This window comes from Corvus brachyrhynchos, unplaced genomic scaffold (assembly GCF_000691975.1).
Source record: "Corvus brachyrhynchos isolate BGI_N302 unplaced genomic scaffold, ASM69197v1 scaffold48, whole genome shotgun sequence".
NCBI lineage: Eukaryota > Metazoa > Chordata > Aves > Passeriformes > Corvidae > Corvus > Corvus brachyrhynchos.
In genome coordinates, this window is record NW_008240027.1 from 134,728 (window position 1) to 147,026 (window position 12,299).

Below are 12,299 nucleotides of genomic sequence, written 5' to 3' on the forward strand. Positions count from 1 at the left end.
GCAGCAGTTCTGGGAAGATGGGCACCGTGTCCCTGCAGCGGCCGAGCCAGCTGCATCGCTGGGAGGATCTCTAGGGAAGCAGTTCCCACCCTTGCGTTCTCCCCAGTGGCATCTTGCAAAAAGGGAGAGCTACTGGTGCATCCCCAAACAAGTGAAGTCTCCTGTGGAGACATAAACCCCAGTAATCGAATAGTGTGACATGAAAGTGCAAAAGGTGATGACTGTAGTGAAAACTTTACCCTCCACATTGGTGTGTGTATGCCTGGAATAAGAAGATTGTTTTTCCTGGGCTGCCTCCAGATAATGTCAAACTGCAGAAGAGACTTCAGGTCCAGAACTGGAACAGGCTGTATTTTTAGGATGTGACTGTTTCAGAAAATCTGACTGAACCCAAGAGAGATTTGCAGCTCTGCACTGCAGAAGGGTGTTGGCTTAACAAACTCAAACTTCTCTGTTTCAGGTCTAATAATAAAATGTGTGCCTTAAATGGAGTAAAGTCTTAATTTACCTGCAGGACTATTTTGCTGAAATAATTTGCCATGTTTTTTTTCTTCAAGGTCATCATTATACACCCTTAAAAACACAAATTGCTTAAGAACGAGTGCTCTCATACAAAAAATGAGCTGACAGTGTCTGTTCTGTGTGAAACTCATAAGTCTGTACCAGCTGTGATGGGTAGCTAAGTTTCCAATAATTTTGGGTACAGCTTATATAAACTCACTTTCTGGTGGATGCTTCATTCTTCATGCTAATAAATTATGGCTTTTGGTTTTAATTGTACGTGTAGTGCTCCCTGGGAGGACATGGTAAAGTGGGGCAGGAAGGGTTACTTCAGTTACAGTGTCTGTCTGACACACCAGCTGCTAAAGGGATTTATTCATTGCAGAACTGAGAAATGACTACAAAAATGTTTTAATGTAAATAAGTTTGTCTTACCAGTGAACAAAGCTGAGAAAACACTTCAATTATCTCAAACCTCTGTGAGTTCTCACTGACGAAGAGTTGGTATTTCAAGGATGTGAGCACTTCCATTTAAAACCTGCTTTTAAGGTTTCTCTTTAAAAAGTGTGTTGCAGTACTGACCACCAGACAATTGAGCTCTTTCAACATGAATCACTGATCCTTGGTGATAAGACAATCTCAAATCCAGTCTTAAATCAGCCTCTCCTCAAGAAAGAAGCAAAGTAATTTTGGACTCTATAGAAACAATGAAAAGAAATGGTTTTTCATCATCAGGGAGAGGGCAATGACACAATGCAAGCTTTACGAGGGAAGTGTGTATTCTTGCTCCTTACTGCAAATATATATAAAGGTGATGACATATCAGTTCATTATATATGGGAAACTTGTGTTTGAACAATTCTAAATATTAATGGCTTCCTTTCCACCCTTTCCTTGTTCTGAAGTTCATTACTGAACACTGCTAAGTAGAGATTTCCTTTCATACCTATTTACAGCTAAAGAAAAACTCATATATCAGTTCTGTTAGTAATTAATGTAGTTGTTGTTGTGTGCAAAGGTGTTAATAATCTGTGTATGAAAATTTGACTGTTTTTACCCCCTAATATGGTTCAGAGTTTACAGTAGGAGAAAACTTGGAGTTTGCTTTGCTTGGCATATCCCAAAAGAAGTATCCACATAGGGTGTTCTCTCCAGATTTCTTCCTCTCATTCACCTAGTTTTAGGCTGTTCTTACTGTTCTGGAAGCCGTATCATTATTATATGGAAACTTAACCGCTGGGTAGCATAGCTAGTAAAGTTAAATGAATTATTTGGAAAGAGAGAAAGCAAAAATAACTTTGGTCCTTTTGCACTGCACTTTATTTAGGCTGCAGGTCCTCACAGGCCTTTTCTCCTTCTTAGTCCTGGCACCTGACACATCCATCACAATCAGTTTCAACATACAAATGCGTGGGAAGCCATGCAGGCAGCCAGAGGGTTTGCTGGGTTATTGGGTTTGGTGGTTTATCAGTGGAGGGCCTTAGTCACAGGAGGTGACTGAGACACGTGGGCTATAATGGGGAGGGGGATGGATTGTCACCCACTGCATTGCCTTAAGCAGCCACGAAAATCCTTCCTGACGTCTCTCAAGCAGCTGCTGTCATTAACCATTTCCAGTAATCTGGGAAAAAAAACATGACCAGTTGTGTATCTGAGAAATCTAAACTACTAAGAGAAAGTTTCTTCCTCTACACAAGCAGTTATTGACTGGCAGCTATAATAAATTATTACATGTTTTAAGATTGGAAAACTTTTTGCAAGACAGTCTTAGAGCACCACATAATCTCTTTACACCTCACTTATTTACTGTTACATTTAGCTTTTGAGGAAGCCTTGACTGTTAAAATGTACGTGTAATAGAATTTCTTTGACAATTTTCTTTTTTCTTTTTGTTAGTGGTTTGCCTCTTATGGTTATCATCCACAAGTCGTGGTGTGGAGCTTGCAAAGGTAAGTGCATTGAATACTAGAGCTTGCTGAAATTTCTCATGAACCTTTGTATACAACTCATGTAGCCATGAGAAATGTGAACTTTGCATCCAAAATGTAACCAATGGTATTTGTATTTCATTGAGAGTGGCATAATATGGCAGTGTCATAGCAAACAAGCTGGGTGTGGGCCTAAGTCTTAAAGGATGAGGTAGTTGAGTGGGAGTGGTGGTTTACAGCAGGATTTCTGCTTCTGTTGCACTGGATCAAATATAACCACCTATGTTGGGCAGGCTTCATCCCATGGCTGCCCAGCAAGAATTGCTTCAGGTACCTCCTGTTCTGCGCCTAGCTTTAAGGGTTGGATACATACATTCCATTTACTCACTGCTAATTGAAAAGTGCCACTTCTCTAGAGGGAGGGATGAAGTGGAAATTGATACTGACCTGAAAATCTGAAATATTTTCCACTGGTTTTACATACCTCTTATTTTTATTTTTTTCCTTAGCTTTAAAGCCAAAGTTTGCTGAATCCAAGGAGATCTCTGAACTTGCCCATAATTTTGTTATGGTCAACCTTGAGGTAGGCTGCCCTCTGCTCTGTATCCATGTTCTGCCTAGCTGAAATGAAACATTTGCAATCAGACATTTGCAGTCTGACTCAACTGGTTGCATCCTGTTTTGTGTACATCCTAAATCCTGCACTTCTGAATAGGCATTCAGGATTGATTGATAGAACTTATTGTTTTAAAAAGACTTTCTTCAGTCTGGCTACTTTAATTGTGTTTATAAACCTGGCTCTCTGCCACTGTCTCTTTAACAGTTTGTACCTTGTGTGATTCAGTTTCCATGAAAAAGGAATTTATGTTCATTCTCTCAGTATGTATCAAACAGTCCTATACCAGAGTGGGGTGGGTAATGCAAATTGACAGACCAGAAAAAAATATTATTTTCACAAAAGATACTTCCATAGGTAAAAATAACTTTCTTTCCTTTGAGAGTGGAGGATAATGCAGTTACTTAGGATATGTTCAAAATGGAAGTTGCCCAAGGTAGAAGGAATCTGAAGGCAAGAACTTGTTTCTGTAAAAAGCACCGTGTTTTGTTAGGTATCTTGCTAATATCTTCCCTCTCTCCTGCTTTGCTATGTAGGATGATGAAGAGCCAAAGGATGAAGCCTTTAGTCCTGATGGAGGTTACATTCCCAGAATCCTTTTCATGGGTAAGGCATCCACAGCTGTTGTGTCCATTCACAGCACTGGGTTCTGTTCTTCCTCTTTCCACCTAAATTTCCTGTTGGATTTCTTGTTTCATAGACCCCAGTGGAAAAGTCCATCCAGAAATCATAAATGAGAGAGGAAACCCCAGCTACAAGTATTTCTATACCAATGCTGATCAAGGTATGTACCAAGTAGTTTGAAGTGCATTTTTAGTGAGATGAAGCTTTGGCAGTGGAGAAAAATGATGGTACTTTGAAGTGCCATAGCTGGGAGTGGTTAAATACAGTGTGAGTGAGTCATTCTCTAATGCCTGAGGAACCATATTCAGGATCATGATTCTCCTTAATACCTACTAAAAGCCTGTAGGACCCAATTTTGTCTCCAGTTGTGGCATGGGAAATCATGGAATTCGCATGATCCAGCTGCACATAGTTGGGAAAAGTGTGCTGGACTGGTTTTTATCTTACAGATTAATCTGTAGACCTACATTCTGTAACTGTGTTGTTTTAAAACACTTTCATTACCAGTTCACCTTGATGTTTTCACCCTGAGATTAATAGTTGGTATCTCTCTGTGTAATCTTTCAGTTGTCCAAGGCATGAAGGAGGCCCAGGAGAAGCTGACAGGCGATGCTTTCAAACAAAAGCACCTGGGAGATGAACTATAATGAATACACTGAATAATACCTTTTCATCACTTCAAAACTAAGAGGAAATGATTAAACAGACCAAGAATGTAGATGCACTGAAGGGACATAATTCCCCTGTCAACAATGTTAGGTTAAACCCTATTTGGAGTTCACACACACACAACAGTTACTTACGGTGTTTTCTCTGCCTGGCAGTTTGCACTGTGATGGTTCTGTGCAAGTGGGTAATGTGCAAACACATCTTTTTGTGTGTTTGTGCAACCACTAATATTTGGTGTTAAAAGGGAGGTGTGCAGGGAAAACACTATTTGAGGACAATGTGATGGGAAAAACTAGAAGTAGCCATCATTTTGACACTTAATCAGGGTTGAATCTCTTTTCTCACTGGTATTATGTGATCCCATAGTTTTTACTGGGCATTCCCATCACTGGGGCATGTTCCTGGGCCAGTTGTTTTCTAGATATCCAAACCCATGAATTCTGCCGCTACACCAAGTAGAATACATTTCATGAATGTCCAAGTAGCATGTGAATTATCAGCTCTGCAAATGCATTTTTGTGTAAAACTGTGTGATTCATCTTTTTTTGCCGTTGGGCAGAAATTTAACTTTTTCCTTATGCACTCACCTTTTGATTGTTCCATCAAGTCAGGGTGGGTTATGTTGAAGCTTTACGGGGTTTCCCCTCTTATTCTTTGAATGTTTTTGGCGAATGCCTTGCCATCACATTGTACTGTATTTTTGTACCAGGGTGAAAAAAAATTAAACCTTTTTAAACATAAACATGCAGAGAGTGTTTTGTGGTTTGGGGCATAGCTTCATATTCTTAAGCATGGGGGGATATATTTTTGTTTGTGTTGCAGTGGTTATTAATGTTGAATGTCACAGCTGAAGGTTTCCCCTTTTTATAATTAAAAAGCATCAATTGTTTTACCATATAACTACAATTCAGCCATTCTTACGCTACCCACATTGTTGAAGGCAATGTGTTTATTTACTGGAACTGAAAAGAGGAATAGAGGGGAGTAAAATCACCCCTCTTGACCTGCTGGGGACACTTTTTCTAATGCAGCCCAGCATGCTGTGGGCTTTTGTCACACGAGTGCGTTGCCGGCTTGTGGTCAGCTTGTTCTCCACCTGGATTCCCATATTCTCCTGCACAGCAGATTTCCAGACTGTACTGGTGCAGGTGAAGGACTTTGGATTTCCTTTTCTTGAACTTCTGACAACCCTCTCTGCCCATTTCTCCAGCCTGTTGAGGTCGTCAGTGGCAGCACGACCACTGTTATGTGGATATCAGCTCCTCTCCCCAGCTTTGTATCATCTGCCAGTTTGCTCAGAGTTAGGTGTTAAAAAGTACCAACCAAGGGTACTCCACTAATGATGAGCCCCTTTTAGCCCAGCAGTTCTGCCAGTTTTCCATCCATCTTGCTGCCCATTTATTTAGGTTGTACTTCATCAGTTTGTCTATGGGGATGCTTTGGGAGACAGTGTTGAAAGCCATAGTAAAGCCAAAATAAACACCGCCTACTGCTCTCCCCTCCACCACCAAATTAGTAATCTAAAGCAAAAAATCCTGTCCAAAAGACACTTGCCATAACTTCCCATAACAAACATGGAGATAACTTTCTGCAGATACTTTTTGAAGAGCTATCTGAGGACATTAGGTGGGGAAAATTGTTTTATACAATAAACTCGACTTGTCTACTGAGTCCATTTTTACTGTTCAGCAGCATTAGTTACTTTCCAGACCAGCCTGTCTAAGGAATTTTAGGCACCAAAACTCAACTGGGCACTAAAAGACAAGGACTCAGTGGAAATAATGGGATTATTACACATTGCAATTACCCTGCTCAGCTGCTGAAAGTTACTCTACAGGCTTTATCCTCTGCTTCTCCTGCAAATTGTCTAATAAATTAATGATGGAATTTAATTCAGCAGCTACTCTCAAGTCATATCAGCCTCAAAGTAAATCTATATAAGCCTTAAAAAAGGATTTTGCTGTGCTAAATATTCCTTTTTTCCTCAGCTTTAACAGTTGATCAAATAAAAAATAGTTCCTATCTGATGCTGATTTAATTCAGAGCTTTAGATTGACATGACTAAAAAATCATTGCTATGGCTTTTTTACCTGCCACCAGGGGGAGGACTCTGCGTGTTCATCTGGTATAGGATTCAACAAATCATAATTAAAAAACAACCTCTGATGCAAATTAGCAGGGTGCACCTCTGTGGATTTCCATGCACAGTTTTGCAGCACCTCTGCCCTGCTCTTATCTCTGCAGCCTGTGAGATGTACACCAAGTGTTCCTTTCTTTGCAAAATGCTCTGATGTCTGAAGGAATGTGGCCTCAAAGTAATTTTTAGAAAGTTCTTCATCCAGAGACATCACCCTTCAGTGACAGGTACAGGCAATGTGCTTCATCTTTTACATTTAAGACCACCCTGATTCAAAGTTATCCTCCTTCATGTCTTCTCTCATGCATCTCCTCTCCTTCCGTACTTCATGCCTTCCAGACTTAGTACCTTGGAAGGAAAAATCTATTTCATGACACTTTTTCCTTTGTTCTTTGGCTGCCTCCTTTCTCTCTAATCCTTTCTACCCTCTGTATGTTCAGACATGGTGAGCTGGTACAGCTTCCCCGCCCTCTCTTCCATTTGCTTTTTCCTGGACCATGCTTTTGTCCTCCGTAGCAGGATGGAGCTTGGCACTTGCTGGCCTGCTTGGTGTCTAGCTGGGGTCTCAGTAGAATATGACATAAGTGCTGTCAGCTTGATTGCTAGGGACAGCTGATTAACTTGTGTAAAAGCTGCTTCATGTCTCTGGATTGCAGGGTGAACCTTCTTTTGATCTGTCACTCAAGTAGTTTCCTCTGTCTTACCTGTTAGTTTTATACCTGGACTTTTTTTTTTTTTTTGCCATCTCCTGCTGCAGATTCTTTACATCCTTCTTCTTTATAATCTTGATAAAGTGGTACAGATGGCTGGCATTTTCTTCTGTGCAGAGGGATCCACCCAGCAGTTACTTTATGTATGTTGTGTGACTTTATGCACACAAGCAAGTCCCCAGGGCTTAGAGAAGCTGCTTGCAGGTCAGTGTTTGCTGTAGTTGTGTTTGAAGTTAATGATACACTGCAGCACTGCTCAGTAACCAAGGCCTCAGATTAGTTTGCCCCCATCAGCTTTGTTTCTTGTGCTGCCCATCTGTGTATGACTTGCAGTAACTTACATAATAACTTATTTAGATGCATCTAGAAATCCCCTTGGATTCTCAGCTTCTTCTCCTATGGTTATGTAGCGGGTTCAGTCTGAAACTGGGTGGAAACCCACTACAGGAGATAAAAAACCCAAAGACACTTCAAAATCCTTAGTATAGACCCAGAAAACTGCCAGGCCAAATCAATCTCATGTAAACAAACATGCTGTCAGTTCCCTTTCTCCCACAAACAACCTACACAGGAAAAAAAACCCCAAAGTTAATTAGGGAGTGCCTGGATTGCAGCTCCCATCTGGCTGCCTGGGAGCAGAGGTTACTTTGCACACCTGAGGCTGGACAGGATATAAGGAAGTGTCAGCTGGAGACTCGGGAAACCTTTCCTTTGCCATGTTTAGCAGCAGGGAACAAAAGTGCAACAACCAAGAATGCCTGCAGGGCCAGAGTGTCCCATCTGTCATCCTGACATGCTGAGTTTAGGAGTCATCTACTTCAAACACACTTTTGTCCCCATGTCTGTCTGCCTGCCACTGTCTAGCCTGTATCAAACTGCTAATGAGCTTCGTTCACTCAGACCTCACTTAGAGCTCCTGTAATGAATAGCTCTGAAGTGAAATATTATTAAAACCCTATGAATGAGGTCATAAATCCTTGGAAACGTCTCACCTTTTGGCAAGAGGAGAGGTATTTGCATTTATGTTATGCTGTGATATTTATTTGCAGCTGACATGGTATTATGCCTGCTTGGGTTTGCCCACCCAGGAGAACCACTCCAGGGCTATTCCTTGACAACCGTCGCTATAGGTGGATCAAAACTTGATGCCTGAGGATGGAGATTCAGAAAGCAATAAAGATGGAATTACTCTGAACAGAGCTCTCTCCAGAGAGTGGGATGAAAAGGGGAAGTCACTGCAAATTCATGCTCGTTTCAAAGATGGCAAAGCCAAAGATGAAGTTTCTCTAAAAGGTTGCATCCCCTTTCCAGACAGCTAGTGTAAGTTGTCTTTGGCACTGACTGGAGAGGGAAGGTTGCTGCCTGGAGGGAAGGAACCAGGAAACAATAATGAAGGTATGTCTAAATGTTAAAAGTCACTTTGTCTCAAAACTACTTGGTATATTAACCCATTCCCACTTTCCTCCTCGAAGAAACAGGTGCTGATTTGTTAAGCAGTTAATCAAATAAACTCAGTTTGCTTTTCCTCTCTAAGTTTGTCTAGAGTAAGGTGTGGCTGTGCACAGTTCCCAGGCCTGCCATTGTCCAGGGAGCACCACTCCTGCCATTGCAGCACCAGCCTGGTGCCACCACGTCAGCACCATCTGAGGAGGAGGAATCTCCACTGACAAGTGCCAGCCAGCCCCTGTGACCTGTCACAGCAGTGGGAACAGGGGCCAAAACTTGAGTGATCTTCTCTAAGCTGTGAAAAATGTCATGGCACAGTTTTGTGATGGTGAAATCTGCAGTAAGTTCCTTTGATTAGGGACAAAAAAAATAGAGACCCCAAACTTACCTGCTCACAACTATGCTGGAAGCAGGGACTGGCTGACCTGTGCTTACAGCATTCCAGGTTATGACTCAGAGCAGTGAGGGAGGCTGTTACACACTATGCCGTGCTGGCTCTCATCCCAGGATGGGGCAGAGACATCAGGCAAAATGCAGGGAGCAGGCAGCATGTGGGAGCAGACAGGATGGGGGGAGCAGGCAGGATTTGGGGAGAAGGCAGGGTACAACCTGGGCACGGGATCTCAAGTGGGTGGGTGCCGCTCCCGTGTTCTCTTTTCCTCCAGCAAAGACAGGTGTCTCCTCCATTTCCCATGTCTCTGCTGTGATGTGGGGAATGAAGGGGAGCCAGCTTCCTAGAGTTTCCACCGTCTCTAAAGGTCATGATCCCATTGTTACCACTCCAAGTCAGGGCAAGGGAGGACCTGGGGCAGAGCTGAAGGGGCAGGAGCGTGTGGACTGAGTTTGGCTAAGGCTGTAGGTAACTGGCTGCTGATTAGTTATAATTTGCTGGTATACGCTCATTTTTGGATCATTTTGCACATGCACAGCATGAAGTAGGTAGATTTGCTGCAGAAATATTAATTGATAAGAACTGCAGATGTTCTCCCTGCTTTTTGAGAGTGCTTCAGGTCACAACATAACATGCTGTGCATAAAAGAAGCTGCACTGGCAGCACAGTCAAATATGGATGTCACTTTATTGTGCTATTTCTGATATTATGAACAGTGTTCAAAGAGCCATTTGTGAGGATTTGGGTACGTTAGTGCTGTTAAAGGGAATGAAATTTGCACACATTCTGGGGACACAGCATGGGCCATACACACTTTTCATTCCACACTGAAGTGGAGAAGCACCTGGGTGAGTGCTGCCTATTCAGACAAGGAGGATTTTGTTTGTGGGTGGCATGTTTTTACCTGGCTGCCCTGGACAACAGCTGATTTAAGTGTTTCAGTGCTGCTCTTGCTTTAAGAATAAACAAATCAATACATAAATTGATAAATTTATTTTTTAAAAATCCCTTTTTAGAAAAGAGGTTACTGAAAATATTAAATTTGTTACTTTAGATCAACTGCACTGTGTGAGGATGCACTGTTTTGAATTAAAAATGTTGAGAGAGTAGTAGAGTATGTATATTGTGCTTGATAAATGTGCTCTCATGACTGCTGTGAGAGAGTGAGATAGATCCACATGTCAGAAAACAAGATAAAGCACAGCATCTGCTCTTCCCTTCCACCTCCGTGTGCTTGTGGGAGTTCTTTCCTGTTTCCTTATTTCCCCATCTATAAATCTAAAATAACAAAGACCTCCCCCACTGGAAGTTGTGTAAGCAATTCATGACTGTACAACATTAAAACCTGGAAGGGAAGTGCACTAGGAGAGCAAAAAATATTCGCTTCATAAATTATAGAAACATGGCTAAACAAAGTGATAGCAAAAATCACTACATATTCTCCTGTCTCCTAATTATCTGGGTGCATCCCTTCTTTTGGTTATCCCTGACTAAGAAAGGGCATGCATGTAAACACTGGCATTTCAGGGGTGGCATGAAATCTGGAAAAGCCTTTGGAAATTAGGATTGAACAGTGGCTCTGCTCTTGTGGCTGTGGTTATGGGATGTCAAATCAGGTGATCTCTATCAGATGCCCAAGTGAGCCTGAGCCATAATACGTCCTTTGTATCAAAGGTGCAGATATGCGCCCTTGATCACCTGCATTCTGTGTAGGTGCTTTATGGGATCACCACGGTTTTCTAGACTGAGCATCAGTCAGCAGACTGAGAGAAAAGCTCTACCCATGCTGGGTTGACAAGAAGTCAGGTTTTGGCAAAGGCAGAAATCACCTATCCCAGAGCAACAAGAGGATTGCAAGGAGCTAGAAAGACTTTTGTAGGTGTCAAGCCTGCTAGACTGTCTTTGAAATACTTGTAATGAGTTTGGGATTTTGTTATGCTGTTGATTATTTCCAGTTGCCTACACAAAGCTGATACCTTGCTTACGGCTTAAATCAGGGCCTGGCTTATATAACAATAATTTTAATTGGGGTTTTGATGGCAAATACACATTTTCATTCTAGATGAGGATAGAAAATGACTCTGATGTTGGGTAGAATTGTCCCCTGGGCCACCTAGCAGATAGCTCCGATTTGAGTAAAATGGAGAAGCTGTATGGCATCTTTGATCTGCAGAGAGAAGAGGTGTTCCTTACAGCTGCTCAGCATCTCTCCTGTGATTGTTCCTAAAATGCTCACCTGGGCTATACGCTAGCTATGTAGCCCTGCTGTGCTCCCTGGCTTTCTGCATTCTCGTGATACTGGTAACTAATCAACTGCCCTGGGCAAAACGTAGCAATAAATCAAATCGTCAGACACCTTTAAAGTGGCTGAACTGTTATAAAGCTCAAGCTGCTCCAAGGGCTGGTTGACCTAAGAGCCAGCCCAAAGATCACTGAAGATCAGAACTGAGGATCAGATACTGAAGATCACCAGACGTGCAAAAAGCTTTTACAAGTGGACAAAACAATCCCTGGGCTGTGTGGGCAGTGTCCAGGCTGTCAAAGTGCTGCACATCAAACACAAAGGCACAATGAGACTGAGCAGAAAGCAGCAGTACTCTGGGGGACGAAGCAGGGTGAAGAGATATCCACACCCCCAAGTTTTAGGGATGCCCTGAGTTCAGAGGTACTCCCTGAAGACAGAAACCCTGCAAATCCCGTACCTCTATGCAGCTCCTGCTCTGGCCTCCCCTCACAAGGAGCCTCTCTCCTGGGGCCCAACAAGACCCTTCTGTTGTGCTCAGGCACTTATTAAATCCTGCCATCTTTGCTGGTTGTTAGGGAAGCACCTTGTTAGTTATGTCAGCCATAATGATTAAAATGTTTTTAAAAACCCAATATTTTGTTCATTCTGTCTAGGGCATAATTTCTGAAGGCTATTTTGGTTTCCTGGCAAGGAATAGACCACAGTCAGATCTCTCTGGGGTCTGCAGGGTTTTAAAGCCAAGAGAGTCCACCACAACCTCTTCATCAGACCTCCTTCATGTGAGTGACTTAGATTGCAGCCACTACCTCAGTTTTTGTCTTCTTACCAGCAAAAATGTAGCGCCTGATGCCACAGCCGCCGTCCCTAGGCTTCAGAGTTAACAGTTCTACCGACGAGAATTCCAGCCCGTGCGGAAAGTGCGACAAGAATGGCAAGTTTGGGTCGTACCGGGGATGTTTTCCCCGCCCGCGGGGGCTCCAAGAACGCCTGAGACAATTCCCATACCCGCGTTCCCCACCGGCCCCGGCCCCC

General features: G+C 42.6%; 1 protein-coding gene across 2 annotated transcripts in view; it reads left to right on the forward strand.

Moving 5' to 3' along the window:
- Window positions 1–5,082, forward strand: part of TXNDC12 (thioredoxin domain containing 12) — a 7,636-nt gene extending 2,554 nt beyond the window's left edge. The window contains exons 1-6 of one of the 2 annotated variants that reach the window (XM_017743540.1): window positions 7–1,312; window positions 2,398–2,450; window positions 2,939–3,012; window positions 3,582–3,651; window positions 3,746–3,829; window positions 4,237–5,082. In XM_017743540.1, coding sequence (XP_017599029.1) covers window positions 2,411–2,450; window positions 2,939–3,012; window positions 3,582–3,651; window positions 3,746–3,829; window positions 4,237–4,316 — 348 coding nt within the window. In that variant the 5' untranslated portion in view covers window positions 7–1,312; window positions 2,398–2,410 and the 3' untranslated portion in view covers window positions 4,317–5,082. Of the gene's footprint in view, window positions 1–6; window positions 1,313–2,397; window positions 2,451–2,938; window positions 3,013–3,581; window positions 3,652–3,745; window positions 3,830–4,236 lie in introns of those variants that run through there. The other variant, XM_017743539.1, reaches the window with a different exon arrangement.
- Window positions 5,083–12,299: the final 7,217 nt, after the last annotated feature.